At 40.6% G+C, this 17111-nt stretch overlaps 4 protein-coding genes across 5 annotated transcripts; 2 read left to right on the forward strand and 2 right to left on the reverse strand.

Annotated features, from left to right (window-relative positions):
- Positions 1 to 47: 47 nt before the first annotated feature.
- Positions 48 to 2253, reverse strand: ppk10 (pickpocket 10). The gene is made up of 10 exons (XM_017169910.3): positions 2123 to 2253; positions 1964 to 2069; positions 1814 to 1905; positions 1299 to 1752; positions 1080 to 1198; positions 868 to 1022; positions 743 to 805; positions 563 to 669; positions 388 to 502; positions 48 to 270 (listed from the first exon to the last, which is right to left on the reverse strand). The coding sequence occupies exons 1-10, from the start codon at positions 2251 to 2253 to the stop codon at positions 155 to 157; spliced, it is 1458 nt and encodes a 485-aa protein (XP_017025399.1). The 3' UTR covers positions 48 to 154.
- A 435-nt stretch (positions 2254 to 2688) lies between these two features.
- LOC108077315 (uncharacterized) lies at positions 2689 to 3105 on the forward strand. The gene has a single exon (XM_017170604.3). It carries the CDS (start codon positions 2689 to 2691, stop codon positions 3103 to 3105), a length of 417 nt encoding a protein of 138 aa, XP_017026093.1.
- LManI (Lysosomal alpha-mannosidase I) lies at positions 2787 to 7695 on the reverse strand. The gene is made up of 7 exons (XM_017170602.3): positions 7564 to 7695; positions 6525 to 6845; positions 5971 to 6341; positions 5439 to 5909; positions 4769 to 5379; positions 4435 to 4676; positions 2787 to 4374 (listed from the first exon to the last, which is right to left on the reverse strand). The coding sequence occupies exons 2-7, from the start codon at positions 6615 to 6617 to the stop codon at positions 3172 to 3174; spliced, it is 2991 nt and encodes a 996-aa protein (XP_017026091.1). The 5' UTR covers positions 6618 to 6845; positions 7564 to 7695; the 3' UTR covers positions 2787 to 3171.
- A 617-nt stretch (positions 7696 to 8312) lies between these two features.
- Positions 8313 to 16876, forward strand: LManII (Lysosomal alpha-mannosidase II). Of its 2 annotated transcripts, none has more exons than XM_017170286.2 (9): positions 8313 to 8583; positions 12945 to 13521; positions 13580 to 13716; positions 14085 to 14218; positions 14310 to 14944; positions 14999 to 15219; positions 15280 to 15691; positions 15752 to 16194; positions 16262 to 16876. In XM_017170286.2, exons 1-9 carry the CDS (start codon positions 8476 to 8478, stop codon positions 16826 to 16828), a joined length of 3234 nt encoding a protein of 1077 aa, XP_017025775.1. In that variant the 5' UTR covers positions 8313 to 8475; the 3' UTR covers positions 16829 to 16876. The 2 variants fall into 2 exon arrangements, with proteins under 2 accessions (XP_017025775.1, XP_017025774.1); XM_017170285.2 differs by lacking the exon at positions 14085 to 14218 and adding an exon at positions 13824 to 13957 and having other exon boundaries at positions 8314 to 8583.
- Positions 16877 to 17111: the final 235 nt, after the last annotated feature.

Raw genomic sequence — 17111 nt, forward strand, 5'->3', positions numbered from 1 at the left:
AAGTGAAGACTTCACTTTCGTTGTTTAAGAATAAATAAATCATTTTACTACACAAAGCGTTTGGTTTCATAGAACTTGCGAGGGTTAATTGTGCAAGGAATTTTAATTATCAATTAAAGAGTAAGTATTTGTACTTCCATCCGCTTGCTTTCTTTCAGAGGGTGTAACCCAATACTTGCCAGATTAACCTTATGGTAAAGAAGTATAGAACTTCCACCAGACCCAAGACACTGAATCCCAGAAAGAGACCAGCCGTTGAGCCAATTGAAACTGGAAAGTGGAAATTAGATATCTTCATAAATTAATTATTGTTAAAAATTTGAAGTCGTTAAATGAATTATTTTTAGACTAATTCGAAAGGCTTCTTCCTTTTGCTCGCTTACTTACCCATAAGATCGGTCATTGAAAATATAACTTGACGCTTGAGGCGTACCTGTGGCCAGGTTTTAATAGTTATAGCGCTGCCAATACTTCCAAGTAATTGCTTGGAACCTATCATGGGCTGAAAATGAATGATTACATTTATGTAATTATTATCAAGTGCTATATTTCTTAGACTTACTAAAGCGGATCTAGTTGTAATTACGGCATCCAGACAGTTCTGTTCGCAGTAACACGTTGCTGGCTTCTCGTGATGCTCATTTTCTTCATATAGCTTAAGAAAGAAATCTAAAAAGTTTAGTTTTTAAATATATAACCAACAAATCTTATTCTTAATTAGTAATTAGTCTTTCTTACTTACCGGCATGTCGTGGAAAACAAGACCTCAATGTTTTGTAGTCACAGACAGGCTTGGGATTGGCGACTTTATCGGAATTATAATTATATTAATATTATTACTAATTTTAATCAATTTTATACGCTTACTGCGATTGGGATAAAAGTGTGGAATGCATTTACAAATTCTAAAGGCCAAGTTAATGCGACACTCTTGCTGACACACATTTCTTGTATAAAATGGAAAGTGTGTGAGATTGGATTCGTGGTGGAAGCGACACTTTCTCATTTGGACAGAAGTCTCTCTAAAGAAATTATTAAAATAGGAATATATTAAACTATTTTAGATAATAAAAACATACGTTTCTAGATTATCCTCAGCAATTATTTCTTCGCTAACGGGATCGTAGACCACGCCCTCAGTTGTATAACCAAAATTGGTATCTACCTTCATGACTTCAAAGGCAGAATGTATGTAGCTCTTGAAAGGATAATATTTATGATTATATTTATTATTTAAAAGAGAAGAGATCGAAGAGAGAGTGGTAAGGTTTTTAAATTTTAAAGTAAAATAAACTCACATCTATTGCCTCGCTGGAGAAGCTCAGCAAAGTGAATCCCACATCCTTTTCAAAGTACGAACCAATCTGATATTGCAGAAGTTTTCGCGTTGCCTCATACTTATTCGGCTCGGGATATTTTCCAAATATTAAATATCGGGAACTATACTCTTCACCCAACCTGGAGTTCCCCAAATAGCACAGTCCGTACTCGGTGAGAACCTGTCGGACATGAATGTTGACCTGTCCATCGATGCTGCGAGTGCGTTGTTTTTCAATCGGCTCGTAAGTACTGTCGTATGTTAGGTTGTAAATTAATTCCATATAGTTTTCCGGCTTGAGGCGCAGTTCCTTAATTATCTGGTCGATCTGATCGCTTTCGGGTATGTTTTGAAAATTTATGTAAGTGGAGTTGGCCAAGTTCTCAAGAAAGTCCCATAAAATGGCCTTCTGTGGTCCCTTAATGCCATTTACCCTTAAATATATTAGTAAAGTAACAGATATATAATTATAATGCTCAAAATATTTGCAATTACCGACAATAATTGGCAAAAAAGGAAGCATTAAGACGCTGCATTGGACATAGAGTTATACTAGGCACTGTGGTATTCCAAAAGTGATAGTTTCGCTATAGGAAAATAATATTATTATAAAAATATTCATTTAATATAAAAGCTTGTTTGTACTTCTAGGCCCACATGTGTACTTTTGGTATTATAACGATGAATAGATGATAGGCTCACAATAATACAAAAATATATGGATACTATCAACAGGATAAGCCAGAGCAATCTGAAAATAGAAACAAATATTTTTTTGTTTCCTTATTTTGTATCTTTACTCACCTTTCAAACAACAGAAGCACAGCTTGAACGACATATCGAAAACCGTGTATGCAGCAATTGTCAAAGTATAAAACAATAAAATTAATAATTGCTCTGGGCCAACGGCGATTCTTAAAGGGCTTAGAAGCCATTTTCTGAATAAATTTGTAATTTTTTTAAAAACTGTGAGTATTTGTTTTATATTATGAAATTTGTGAATTTAATATTTTTATTATGGGAAAGTTTAACGTTTGTCGAACGACTAAAGCTGATTTTTAACAGAAAATATGTTATATAGGCATACTTTATACTAATGTAAAGAGAGCAAATAAAATCCTTTGGCGTGACAAAGGACCGTTTGGTTTACGCTTTATTGAATTAAGTTGCTGTTAGTTCATTTATTATTCAAGATTAGTAGATATTGTGACTTTGCGTGCGTGATTCACAGAATATGATTTATTATTACACACTACATTTCATTGAGAGCTGTAAATTAACAATTCCATTGACAATAAAATTCTATTAGATTCTGTGCTCTTTGTGGAAATTTCCCTTTATTGTCAATTTAAAATCTAGCTTTCAAAACTATGAATACAAAAATGATTCCGACTAGCAACAAAAACCCAATAAATTGGTTTAATAATTTTTGCGCCCAGAGTCGCTCGAAGTTTTTCACCAACCTACCTGAGTCTAAGGAGCACCTAAAGTTTGGCGACAACCTAATAAGTGTTGATGAGTGTTACACCCTCATTAAGAGAAATATGAAGCGATCGGAAAACGAAAAAGACACGAACGAGGACGCATTGTGGAATATTCCAATAATTTTGATAAGTCTGGGCTGTATTCTCGTTATCCTAATGGCATTCAGCTTTGTGATCCAATGTCTTGTGGCAAAGTTAAGAAGTTCAAGGATCGGCGAGCAGTTCGAATCTGATATTTGCAAGTTAGAAGAGCTGGCAAAGGGAAAGCAAAAAACAAAAAAGAAATGTTGCTCCTGCCGTTGAACTCCAAAGAAACAAGTATATTTTTACACAATCATATTGTTATATTTGTGAAATAAAGGTCAAGGGTTAGACCTTTTTTTGGATTATAAAAGTACGAATCTGCATGGATTCCAGGGTTACAACGAATTCTGAAGCATCTGAGGTGGAATCCGCCTCCAGGGGCTTGTGTGGAGCATTGTAGTATTCCACGGAAGTAGGAATGTTTCCGGAAGAATCTTGAGTGAACTTGAATCTCTTCACTTCGCTTAAATTCATATTTCCATCCAAAGTCGTCTCCCAAATCTTATCTCCGCTCAAAGACTCAAAGAGAGCGAGTATGTTAAAGCTAACCACGTTTCCTTCGGTATTAAAGTTCTCCACTCGCAATAATATTTCATCCTTTGACTGCTGTTCCAGGGAAAGAAGATCCACCGAACGGGGAAAATCGGTAAAGTCGGGAATCATGTGTCGGTTGACTGAGACACCTTTGTTGGATTTACTGAAGAACTTCCACAGGGGCAGACTCAATTCGTGCTGGAGCAAACGTTCTGCTGTCTTGGGATTTGCCGCAGCAGAATCAAGAACTAGATAGACTTTTCCCCTGGCAATCAGGCCAGTTCCGTACTGTTTCTCATTGAGAGCTTCTCCCACACCAAAGCCATCATCGGTTAATAGGCGGCGATGCAACATTAGCTCCAGTTCCCCGTCTGCCAGGCTAGCTCCGCCCTGCGATCGGTCGTTCAACAGAGTGATCCGCTTCTTGTCGTCTTGGAGGGAGATTTGAGCGGTGACTGGATAGTAGTTGCCACTTATGGCCTCTGACATATCGGGATCAAAGGCCTCCCGCTGGTTTCTTTCACGCTCAAGCATCTCCCGACCATTGGAATCGGTGTAGAACTTTCCCTTTGAGGATATTTCGCTCGTAAAGCGCGTTATTATCTCCTTGCCAACCTCGTCGTCGGCGGGTATTGGACCCACCAGCCACTCGAATTCTACGCGATTTATATCCTCGTAGATGCGTATCACCTGGGATATCCAATCGCTCCACTGCTGATGGACTTCCTTGACTCGGCTGCCATTGTAGAAGGTAAGCTGAACTTTGTTGTTTAGTATTTCAATGTCTCCATCTGGGCGGAAGATGTAAGCACCAGATGATCGGTCAAAAGCTTTCTTGTTTGTGCCTTGAAAGCCTTTGTATATGCCAAAGTGTTGCTGAATATTTTCTGTAACTCCATTCATTTCAATGGCTTTCAGGCCGCCCTTAGCTGTGTCAAATACCAGTTTTATAAGCTGGAGATATATATATTTATGATTAATTTTATATATTTTAATATACTAATGTTAACTTACCGAGTTCTGTACAATTAATTCGGTGTTTTCATCTTCAGCTTCGGGATAGTTATAGACATCTTTGGTTATGGAGAAGTAATCATGGTATTCAGTTCTAGGATAAGGTAGCACTCTTATGTAGAAGTTGGCCAGTTTCTCAACATTGGCTTTAAAAACCAACTCATACCGCGTATCATTGGGACGATGTTGAAGGGCCAAGACTTGCCAGGGAACAGGGACCACTTCTGAGGGTATTTCGTGACCTAGAAATCATAAAGAAAAGTGTGAAGTTAAATAGAGAGGTTTCCCTATTTTTAAATGATTTAATTAATATTTTTCTTTTTCAGCTTTCTACCTTTTTCATCGGTTACTAAATAGTTTTCATTCTTTGCTGGAATCCTCACATATTGCGTCGTTGTATGTCCCAATGGATTCACTAGAGTTACAATCACATTGTTAAGTGTCTTCTGGGTAAACTCGCAGACACTTATATTGAGCTTTAGGCAACTGACAAACTCTCCAGAGGTTAAATTAGTCAGAGATCGAAGTGCATCGCGAGTATTATTCTCGGCACCAATTATGGCATCATATAGCACTCGATCGTAGTCGGAGGCAACCGCTTGCTTCTCAGTCCCAGTGACTGCATCGTGGTGCTGCATGATACCCATAGCCTTGTTTAAAGTCTCGAGATCTGCCAAATGCTGCTCGCTGGTCAAGTTGGCCAAGACACCGAGCTGTTTCACCACCTGCAAAAAGTGATTGCCTATGCGGTGAAAGCCTTTCTGTGTGGGCCTTGATGTGAAGTAGCCCGTCCAATAGGAGTGTGCGTCACTGGAGTAGGGAAAAAAGTCCTGGGTCTTGTTCGGCCACGTTTGCTGCAGCTGATGCAACTCGTAGAGATAACAGGAGGGGGTTGAGTAAAAGACATTCATCTGAGATCCCTCCAGCTGGCGGGCGTTGACGTACCTGATAATAATAATGATTTCATAATAATGATTATCATAATAATGAAACGAGCTACTCACTTGATAAGTTTATCCATGTTCTTGAAATTAACTGCCGCCTGCGAGAACTGAAAGTCATCTCCCATGGGCACCATTATGTGATTAGCTCGAAACGACTTGGCCATGGTCTTAATGTAGTCTATAAAGTCGTTGACTCTCTTGTTAACGTTATTGTCAAAGCTTTCGCCATCGATAATGGGATCATCACCACAGTTAATATCAAAGCAGAAGCCCGGAGGGGCTGAGTAGTGATTGTAGAGCAAGCCGGTAAAGATGTTGGGATTCTTCGAATATTCACTTGATTTCCAAATCATTTCCATCTCCAGATCACTCAGGCGCTTCTTCTTATCCATAAAATCCATACGCGCAAAGAACTCCCCATTATAACCCATTTGGGCGAATATCGAGGCCATTTCCCGGGAGTGACCAAAGGGATCAATCTGCCAGCCAATTGTGGGACGTCCACAATCCCCAAAGATGTCTTTTAGGTACCTTGAAAAATATAAGCATTGGTTTATTAAAAGAGTTATTTGTTTTAGATAATGAAACCCACTTAAGACCCAGATTAAACTGATCTATCACACTTTGGTAATGCACGGCCGCCTCATCGTTCATGCTCCAAGCTCCTCCGGCGAACTCCAAGCGTCCTTCGGCCACCAATTTCTTCACACATCTCTGAACGATCTCAGTTTGCTCGGAGTACCATTTCGCAAAAAAGAATGTCTCAACTTGTATGAATCGTCGACTGGAGTCCTTCAGCAGCTCCTCAATTACTGTATCCAGAATGTATTGGACTCCGGCATGCTGGATATTATTGTGGCTTCCGTAGTAATACTGTTCCACTGTTTTTAGCCATCCGACGTCGTCGTGGGAGTGCGGCACCAAGTGGACATTGATCATATTTGGCTTTGTGGCAGGACATGACTGGAAAGAAGGTAATAGATTCAGTTGGAATCTTAATTAAATATATATTTTTTGAGGATTAAGCCTGGGAAAAAATACACATCACCATTGCAATTGAGCTTCAGCCGGGTCTCTTATTTAAATGCTGGGCTTATTTTTGGATCCAAACACACACTTCCGCTTAACCACTTCAGAATTTGTTACCTCAAATCCACAGGTAGCCTTGTTTACGTCCAAATTCAGTAAAACACATATGATAAAAACGGTTAGCCGACGGCGACTGAAGAAATATTCCATTTCAGTGAACGCTGCTGCCGCTGGCTTAGCTCGACGGAGTGGTCTTATCGGTTTGGGTGAGTAGAGTAAAATGAAACGAGAAATGAGGCAACTCCTTAGACCCCAGCAATGTGCCACTCGAAGCGATAAACCTTGTACTGCTGCTACCGCATTAACTTGAGTGGGATTATCAAATTAAAATCCATTTAGGAGCACCAGCAACGATAACAATTTACAGCGAGCTATGCACTGTAGATAGAAGAGAAATAATACACACTGTAGACCTTAATTCGATTTCGCAAAATATAATCTTGAATATACATATGTATTTACATAGGGTGTTATCAGTATTTGTTTATGTTTTAGTACTAGTCATTGACTCCTGTATTTTGCATTAAAATACTTATCTCTGGTTGCAATCATTTCGAGTAATTAATTATTCAGATTATGACTTTATGAATTTGTACCTAAATACGGGGTCTATATAAAGAGCTGGGCTTAGTAAACAAGCTAATTTTCATTATTATTTTTATAACCAGCTCTTGAAAGGAATTACTAAGTGTTTTGCTCTACTTATGGAGATGATGCCTTCAGTTTAAATAGAATTATGATTTCATTACCTTGTGTTTGTGGTTAGTTAATCATAATAAACTTAAATTTTTTCTCAAGCTTGTCATCGTGCAGTATCCTTGAAATATCAATATAATCTCATTTTAGCGGTCAAAAATATTAAATGAGGAACGTGTGTTTTGCATCTATAATTAAAGCTCATTTTCTGTTTGAAGAATATATACAGAATATTGTAAAGGTAAACAATTTTTGTGTGTGTAAACATAAATTCTCTTCTTTTGTTAATGCGTTTGTGTAAATGTGCAAAAAAAGACAAAATTATGGACGTAAATTTGAGGCTCGTGTTTGTATATTTCAATCTTTTTCCGCTTATGATTATACTTTTTTTTAAACATACCTGGGAGTTCTTTCCTTTCCTATATCTGTATAAATGATTTGTAATTAAAATTGCAGCCTATTTCCTTGAAAAACCAGATGAAAACCAACGCCAAGCAAATACACTCAATGACTGAAGTAAGGAAAGTTTTACACTAACGTTTTATTTTATTTTACCGCTGAAATCAAAATTTAACGGTAACTTAATTACATTTCCGCTGCGAAAAAACTGAATTGAAACAACGGCAAAGGAACATTTCTTTGGCAAACTTAATTAGCTTTCAAGATTAAAGTCGATTACTGGATATCTGTAGTTCGAAACACTCGTGTTGGCTTTATTACCTCCTGCTTCTGAAGTGCACCACCACTCCAGACCCTTTTCCAGATAGCAACATGCCTTATTTTAACACTATCATGCCCACATGCATTCGTGTGTGGAAGGTTTTCAGAAACCAATTAAGTACTCGACTGGTTTATAGTGTGTGGGAATGATTAAGATGGATCAACCTAGAGCCTGGCTGGCGGGCGCAATCTCAAAAGGAACACTACTCTCAAACGAGCATGTAGAAATTGCTATAAAGCCCGTATCAGTCAGTTCTCCCTTGGCACTCGTACATATGTATGTATCTACGCTCTAAGTACAAACATATGTACGAATACTGGCTCAATTTCTCGCGCCGCCTGGTATTGTATTTATATGTATATACATATGGCAATAAAGATTCCCAAGTAGGGTTCTCGGGTCTCGAGCTGAGTTTGCTTTCTCTCTGCGAACAGTCCGCCTTGAGAACCCGATGCGATCGGTGGTTCTTCGTTGGGAAATCAGAAAGTCGTGGGTTCTACCTCAGGGTGCGTGAGCGTTATTACATACTGACACTGTGTATTTTGTGAAAAAAAGAATTGAATGCATTATAAATAAAGAAGAAGTTCCATAATGTCCGGAAAGATTTCTGTGTGGCTTGCACTTTTGTGTGTCTCTGGTTATATACATAATGCAGATTTGCGAAGTATTCAAAAAGAGGGCTCTCAGTGCGGTTATCAGGTGAGTTTCATAATTAAAGTATAGTGATAGATGCAACCTTATATAAAGCTTTTATATACGATATAATTATATATAAATGATTGATAAGCCTTTAGGACTTTCTTAATATCGACCTCAGGCACTCGATCTAATTAATTATAATTTGAAAGCGGAATTTTTGCATTGATAAGCTAACATATGTGTAGAGCTCATATACTATATGTCGGAGATATCCGTTATTTAATTTAACCGTAGTCGAGCCAGCGAGTTCTGTTCGCCTGCGCAGTCAAATCGAATCTGTCATCACGCCACTTTTCCTGTGGCCCTTTCACCTTTTCTTACTTTTCACTCAGATGTCATTCCTAGACAATCTCAAGCTGTCTCTCTCATTCTCTCCTATTGTTGCGACAGACGAACAGACCTCACTCAGTAACACTCCTGTTACCGACTCAACTGTCATTGCGCCTGCGCGCCAGCGACACCTACAGGGCTACCAATACCTGAGCATGCCGAATAACTCTGTTGCCATAGCAACAAGCTTTCCAAATTTGCACTTAGCAACCAACTCGCCGACACGGCCATCCTGACAATTCACGCGTCCTCGCGTGACGTGTCTTCTAATAGCTCTAAACATAACTGTCATTTATCATTCTCTCTTTTTTCTCTCTTTGGTCTCAACTTAACATTTCATTTTATCTGTTTTATTCATGTCAAATAAGCTTTACTTTTATTTCTTCTCGCCACTTCATTCTCTTCTCGTACCAAATCTGTATCTTCTTTCTCTGCTCGTACCACAACTCTTACTCAACATCTCTTCATCAATTTATACAGGCTCTTGCTGCACACTTTGCAACGCTCACACGCACCTCTTGCGTCACGGTCTCTCTGGACCCTCACAGCCTTATAAATGATTCCACCAACGAGTGCCTCAGTCGGCGATCTCTCGCTTACACTTCTAGTGTCTTCAAATGTTAGTTTGGCAGGATAACCTTTCGAAACCATAGAGTACAAGCTCTTTTCGTATTTCAAAAGGCTCCGCTTCACATATTCTGACCATAGGAATAAAGTAGGCCCCGTTTCATGTGATCCGACACGGCCTTCCTGACAAATCACACGTCCTCGTGTGTTAACTTTAAATCACAGTATTCTAAAATTTCGGTACTCGTTACATTTTATTGTCAACAAACATTTCATTAATTTTCTAAACATAAGTATTGAGGCATTTAGACAAAATAAGCATCTTGGTTTCATGATAACATAACAAATTACATCTTCATTTTAATCATAATTTACAATTCAGACTTCTCTAATTACATAGCTTTATCAACTGGTGTATTTCCTTTTACACCCACATACTGACCCCCGCCATAACAATTCCTTCTGTTATGGTGCGGTCTCCACTGACCCCCGCCATAACAATTCCTTCTGTTATGGTGCGGTCTCCACTGACCCCCGCCATAACAATTCCTTCTGTTATGGTGCGGTCTCCACTGACCCCCGCCATAACAATTCCTTCTGTTATGGTGCGGTCTTTATATCCCCTCTTGGGATTCCAAGGCATCAACCGTGCCATCCATATCATCATTCCCCACATGGGAATCAGACGCATCTCCACTTGAGTCGTCTAAATCTTTATCAATCAACGTGATTGCTTATTTGTCTATTTGGCAATGCCCTCAAAAACTCATGCGCATACTTATAAGTTCTTTTGCTTGTTAAGGATTTTAAAATGTACCGATTTCCATCTTCATTTCTTTATCTCTTTCTTTCTCCTCTCTCTCATTCGTAACAATTTCAATTTCCAATTTATCCATTTTAAGTTAATCTTGCCTTAACAAAATTGTGCTCTTACTTCCATAATTTTACCGAACCGGCATAACGTAACTTTAAATTTCTCTTTCTTTATACTTTTCTCTGTGTCATGTGGTGGTATCAAGCCCAAAGGGTGGGTCCGATTGGCATCTCTTAAGGGCTTGCATTGGTTGCACTACTAACTGTGCAGTTCGCCGCAAGTTGCACCCCGCCAAGAGCATCTTCCCATCACCTCTGCGGTCCTGGTATCCAGCCAGATGACTACTTTACAACTTTACACATGATACAATTTTCAACAATCTTTAAACTTAGTCATTTCCAACAATTCTGATAAATATTGCTGAGTCTATTTTTTCCAATCCAAACACATAACGGATTTATAACCTTGATTAATAACTATCCAACAAAATTTAAGGGACACTACTGGCAGATAACATTGCCTCACACCTCTCTGTATTCTTTAAAATCCCTCTTCGTAACTCAAGTTAATTTCAATTATTTTTAGTTGTTTATATACCAATAAATCCTGAATCCTGAAGTTGATCAGTCGGTCATTTGAGATTTCCATTCTAAGTTCAGACGTTTTTCTGTCAATTTATTTTTATTTATCGGAGTTAAATCAGTCATGTGAATTCTGGACACAAAAAGAATTCCACAATTGCCTTGCGCTTTCTCTTCCTCTACTCTATGATGCACTTCAGTTAATTTTTTTTTTGTTTAGAAATGATTACATCTGCAATAAGTATAGACTACAAACTCTCATCTGAGCAAACAATGCCAAAAATGTCAGAATAATTGCACGCCAACCAATATTTCCAATTCATACAAAGGCTACTTGGACTCCACAAGACACATAGTTCTACCAATATATCCACCAACATAAGGGTCTCCATTAATTAGGTGTATTAGCATTGGACCATATCCACAAGAGCTTATATCTGTTTCAAATTTGATCAGATGTTTCGAACCCACAAATAACGATTACAGGCTCATTTGTAATAATATTAAAAACGTTCGTTCCAATTTCTGAATATCGTCATTTCACTTAAAGATACTTGAAGCCGAAGAATCTGTCTCATGATCTGAGAAAATCGAGGCACACGTTTTTGAAAATAAGGCACCAATTCAATAAATGGTCTTACGACGGTCTCTTAATTGCACCGATTAAAAGGACGGACCTTTAACGTAAGGATTTTCTAGGAATTGGGTCTGATTTCTCCACCGCACACCTCATAGCTCAGATACTGCGTAGTAGGTTCAAGAAACCCACATTTGGTAACGTTAAATGGCAACTCTGGTACAGTCAACACATTTAATACAACCTTCAGCCTTCGGAAAGCCTTTTCTTCCGAGTTTGCCATGATTAACATGCATCTATGTAAACTATCGCAAATAATCATGATAAATTCCAAACGCCTTAACAATTGCATGATGAAGGTAGAAGATGCACTCTTCAAACCAAACGGCACGGCAGACCAAACAGACGGCAACTCGTAATTTTTTTAAATTAATTATTTTTCAACAGAAACATTTTTCCTTCACAGGGTCTGACATAAGCGGCAAAGGCCACTGTCCGAAACCATTTTCGAATATTGCTTCCGATAGTCTAAGCACAACCTATCGTAGCACAGGGCTCGCCAATGGGAAGGCAGATGTGCAAACAACACTGCAATCAAACACATCTCTATTCCCATCTTTTAGCCAATTCAGCTCCCAAATCAAAGAATAATTGGAAAGGGCTCACCCGATACTGTCACTGTTGAATCACACAAATCAACTCGCTTCTACATGCAGCTGATGCTGCCGCTCGCAGCCGCTGATACCCATCTCGTGCACACAGATGCAATGTGACCACCGTTATCACGCCTGAAGTGCGTCACTCCAGCTCTCCGCACTTCAGCCGCAGTTCCGCCAGTGTGCTGTTGTTGTTGTCTTCCATTCTTCCCCAAATTTTCTGGCCGACACTGATGACACTTGCAACCGTCCGGCTCAACACGCGACCAGTGCATTTGACTGCCTATCACGACTCCGGTGTCTCGCACCACGCGGCTGCGCAAGCCTTCGATGCGCCACTGAATTTAATATCGACCGAAAATCACTTTATCAGAATGCCCGCGAGGCTATGGTGAATCCCACTTCTGATGTCGGAGATATCCGTTATTTAATTTAACCGTAGTCGAGCCAGCGAGTTCTGTTCGCCTGCGCAGTCAAATCGAATCTGTCATCACGCCACTTTTCCTGTGGCCCTTTCACCTTTTCTTACTTTTCACTCAGATGTCATTCCTAGACAATCTCAAGCTGTCTCTCTCATTCTCTCCTATTGTTGCGACAGACGAACAGACCTCACTCAGTAACACTCCTGTTACCGACTCAACTGTCATTGCGCCTGCGCGCCAGCGACACCTACAGGGCTACCAATACCTGAGCATGCCGAATAACTCTGTTGCCATAGCAACAAGCTTTCCAAATTTGCACTTAGCAACCAACTCGCCGACATATATATTATAATTTAAAATAAATTTAGTTTAAAGATCGCCACAATATAATACATTTTTCAATTAAATTTCCAGAGCTGTCATCCCACAAAACCCAATATGTTGAATGTGCATCTGGTGGCACACACTCATGACGATGTCGGCTGGCTAAAGACGGTCGATCAATATTATTATGGCAGCGAAACTCTAATCCAGAAGGCAGGAGTGCAATACATTATCGATTCGGTCGTAGAGGCCCTGCTGAGAGACCCAGAGAAACGTTTCATTTATGTGGAATCCGCTTTCTTCTTCAAATGGTGGAAGGAGCAGACACCCAAGGTGCAAGATGCTGTAAAGATGCTGGTGGATCAGGGAAGACTGGAGTTCATTAGCGGTGCCTGGAGCATGAACGACGAGGCGACGACCCATTACCAGAGTGTGATTGATCAGTTTGCCTGGGGACTGAGGATGCTGAATGATACTTTTGGCGAATGTGGACGTCCGCGCGTAGGCTGGCAGATTGATCCATTCGGTCACTCCAGGGAAATGGCCTCGATGTTCGCCCAGATGGGCTTTGATGGCATGTTCTTTGGGCGATTGGATTACCAGGATAAGGATAACCGTCTTATGACCAAAAATGCTGAGATGATATGGCATGGATCGGCCAATCTGGGTACTACCTCCTCATCCTTTTTTCTAATCATAGCTTCAAGGGGCATTATTCTTTTCAGGAGAGGAAACTGATCTGTTCAGTGGAGCTCTGTACAACAATTACCAGGCCCCAGATGGCTTCTGTTTTGATGTCCTTTGCAGCGATGCCCCCATTATTGATGGCAAACACAGCCCCGATAATAATGTGAAAGAGCGCGTAAGATTTTATTTAAGACTTTAAGGCCTTTTAGTGTTTATGGCTTTTGGTTTGGATCATTTGTTTTGTACCTTGTTTGTGTCCTTCCCGCCCTCCCGCTTTATCAGGTCGACGCATTTTTGGACTTTGCCCAGACCCAATCCCAATACTACCGCACCAACAATATCATTATCACAATGGGCGGTGATTTCACCTACCAGGCAGCTCAGATTTATTACAAGAATCTTGACAAATTAATACGGTAATTCCATGTTTCGTCACCCCGCTGACTGTTGAAGAAAGCCCCTAAAAAATATTCAAAATTATGTTCTGTGTGTGTGCCGTCCATCGTTAGCCTAAAAAGTCCTGTTAACTGAACGAACATGCAGGTTGATGCCTTCTTTGAATATGTTACCAAAATGGCGGAACATTATCGCACTCCCAACTTGATCCTAACCATGGGCGAAGATTTCCACTATCAGAACGCCGACATGTGGTACAAGAATCTGGATAAGCTGATTAAGTAAGTACTTAGGGGCTTTCCTAGACAGAGTTCAGCTCGGGTGGCTTCAGGTGGCCAAGGAGAAAGGTTTCTAAATCCTCCTTTTTCCCAGATATGCCAACGAGCGTCAGGCGAATGGCTCCAAGATAAACCTTCTGTACTCCACACCCTCTTGCTATCTAAAATCTCTGCACGATGCCGGCATTACTTGGCCCGAGAAGAGCGATGACTTCTTCCCATATGCCTCCGATCCGCATGCCTACTGGACGGGTTACTTTACCTCGCGTCCCACCTTGAAGCGATTCGAGCGTGATGGCAATCACTTTCTGCAAGTTTGCAAGCAACTCAGTGCCTTGGCTCCCAAGAAAGCCGTGGAGTTCGAACCCCACTTGAATTTTATGCGCGAAACTCTCGGAATCATGCAGCACCATGATGCCATCACAGGAACAGAGAAGGAGAAGGTGGCCCTGGATTATGCAAAGCGATTAAGCGTTAGCTTCAGGGCCTGTGGTGCCACCACCAGGAATGTGTTGAATCAATTGTCCACACCAGGAAGCGCTCGGGTTGAGGACGCCAAATATAAGTTGGATATGAAGACGTGTCCTTTGCTTAACATCACTTCTTGTCCTGTTTCCGAGGAGAACGATCGATTCACTCTGACGCTGTACAATCCTTTGGCTCATGTGGTGAGTGAATATGTGAGGATTCCAGTGCCAGATACCAGCTATAAAATTATTGATAATAAGGGTGAGTGTTGGGGACTATTAAAGATATATTAAATTACTATATTCCACCTTTTAGGAGCTGTTCTGGAAGCCCAAGCAGTACCTATACCAGCCGCCTTGATAAATATTAAGCACAGAGCTTCGACTGCCAAGTACGAACTGGTCTTCTTGGCCACCAATATTCCAGCCTTGGGTTATAGGACTTATTATATAGAAAAGACCGAAAGTGGTGAGGGTTACAAGCAGCCCAGGCTGCTGCCCAAGAATAAATCCAGCGTAACAGTAATTGGAAATAGTGTAAGTTTATATTTTCAGACTCACTTTATTTTACAATCTTAAATGGGTTTCCTTTTTCAGAACATCAAGTTGGGCTTCGATACCAATGGCTTCCTCTCGGAGGTCACAGCAGATGGCTTAACCAAATTCGTTAGCCAAGATTTCCTCTTCTACGAAGGTGCCATTGGCAACAATGCCGAGTTCTTGAACCGATCCTCTGGAGCGTACATCTTCCGTCCCAACGAAAACAAGCTGCACTTTGCCACCGAACATGTTGAGATTGAAGTGTACAAAGGTGACTTGGTCCAGGAGGTCCATCAGAAGTTCAACGATTGGATTAGCCAGGTGGTGCGAGTGTATGCCAAGGACTCCTTTGCTGAGTTCGAGTGGCTGGTCGGACCAATTCCCATTGAGGACGGCATTGGCAAGGAGGTTATCACACGCTTTAACTCTGATATTGAATCACAGGGCATATTCCACACCGATTGTAATGGTAATTATACTTTTCAAATATTTATATCTTTAAACTCTAATTAATAATACTTTTTTAAAGGACGTGAAATGATCAAGAGGCAACTCAATCACCGCGAAACTTGGTCTGTGAAGATCAACGAAGCTGTTGCTGGAAATTACTATCCCATAACGACCAAGATAGACCTAGAGGATGACACTGCCCGCTTGGCTATACTCACAGACAGAGCCCAGGGTGGCAGCTCCCTTAAGGATGGTTCCCTGGAACTGATGGTGCACCGTCGTCTCCTACGGGATGATGCCTTCGGCGTGGGCGAGGCTCTGAATGAGACGGAGTTCGGAGAGGGTTTAATAGCCCGGGGCAAGCATCAGCTCTTCTTTGGCAAGTCCTCCGATCGCGAAGGTGTGTCCCTCAAGGCCCTGGAGCGTTTGACTCAACTGGAGAAGCTACTGCCCACATGGAAATTCTTTAGCAACATGGAGGCCTACACCGCCGAAGAGTGGCGCACTTCCTTTACAAATGCTGTGAGAAAAAAATTTGATACCTTAAGTTTAACAACATTCTCAATTGTTATATTTTTTTTAATTACAGTTCAGTGGCGTATCCCTAGTTCTGCCCAAGGCCGTCCACCTTATGACCCTCGAGCCTTGGCATGAAAATGAGCTACTCGTCCGCTTTGAGCACATTATGGAGAACAATGAGGACGAGCTGTACTCCAAGCCTGTTCAGTTCAATGTCAAGAACGTCCTCAGTTCCTTTGAGATCACGGGAATGCGTGAAACCACGCTGGACGGCAATGCCTGGCTGGACGAGACTCATCGCCTTCAATTCGCTCCGGATCCCGAACAAGCGGCCTTTAACACCTATGCTACCTTTGATGAGCCTCAAGCCAAGGCAGTTCACTTGCTGAGTGCCGCGAAACCTATGCTTGGCGTTCAATATGCCGAAGAAGCCTTGCCAGCTGGACAATTGGGAGCTCAGAGCAACCGTGTCAAGCGAGATGTGACCACTGAAGAAGTTAGGAAGACCAAGAGGAACCGTAAGTCCAAGCTCAATGCAGATGAGGCAGCCAAGGCAGACAATGGTAGCCAAGAGTTTATTATAGAACTGAGTCCCATGGAGATACGCACTTTTATTGTGTATTTGAAGGAAGCTTAAAGAAAGCTGTACGAAATTTTGAACTAATAAATAAATACTTTTAAACAATGTTTAATGAAGTTTCGAAATACTACACATCCATTACTCATACACGACGATTTTTGGGAGTTCAAACAATGTAATTTCTGAGTATTCCAAATCCTTCTTACTTTAAAATACAACAGTCATTGATGTTATATATTTTTCAAAAGAAAAACGCCTCTAAAAAATATATTATATTTCTGGCGGTCTTAAAGGTTACACGTCTTTCTAATATTGTATGTTTTTTATTGCATGACTTTTG

Source organism: Drosophila kikkawai, chromosome 2L (assembly GCF_030179895.1).
Source record: "Drosophila kikkawai strain 14028-0561.14 chromosome 2L, DkikHiC1v2, whole genome shotgun sequence".
In the NCBI taxonomy this organism is placed as follows: Eukaryota; Metazoa; Arthropoda; class Insecta; order Diptera; family Drosophilidae; genus Drosophila; species Drosophila kikkawai.

Coding starts and splice junctions, on each gene's coding strand:
- ppk10 (XM_017169910.3), bottom strand. CDS start 2,253: ATGGCTTCTAAGCCCTTTAAGAATCGCCGTTGGCCCAGAGCAATTATT. Junction 1,906..1,963: donor GTACACATGTGGGCCTAGAA/GTACAAACAAGC, acceptor ATTTTCCTATAG/CGAAACTATCACTTTTGGAA. Junction 806..867: donor ACACTTTTATCCCAATCGCA/GTAAGCGTATAA, acceptor ATTCCGATAAAG/TCGCCAATCCCAAGCCTGTC.
- LManI (XM_017170602.3), bottom strand. CDS start 6,617: ATGGAATATTTCTTCAGTCGCCGTCGGCTAACCGTTTTTATCATATGT. Junction 6,342..6,524: donor AGGCTACCTGTGGATTTGAG/GTAACAAATTCT, acceptor CCTTCTTTCCAG/TCATGTCCTGCCACAAAGCC. Junction 5,910..5,970: donor CAGTTTAATCTGGGTCTTAA/GTGGGTTTCATT, acceptor ATATTTTTCAAG/GTACCTAAAAGACATCTTTG.
- LManII (XM_017170286.2), top strand. CDS start 8,476: ATGTCCGGAAAGATTTCTGTGTGGCTTGCACTTTTGTGTGTCTCTGGT. Junction 14,219..14,309: donor AATCTGGATAAGCTGATTAA/GTAAGTACTTAG, acceptor CCTTTTTCCCAG/ATATGCCAACGAGCGTCAGG. Junction 14,945..14,998: donor TAAAATTATTGATAATAAGG/GTGAGTGTTGGG, acceptor TCCACCTTTTAG/GAGCTGTTCTGGAAGCCCAA.
- LOC108077315 (XM_017170604.3), top strand. CDS start 2,689: ATGAATACAAAAATGATTCCGACTAGCAACAAAAACCCAATAAATTGG.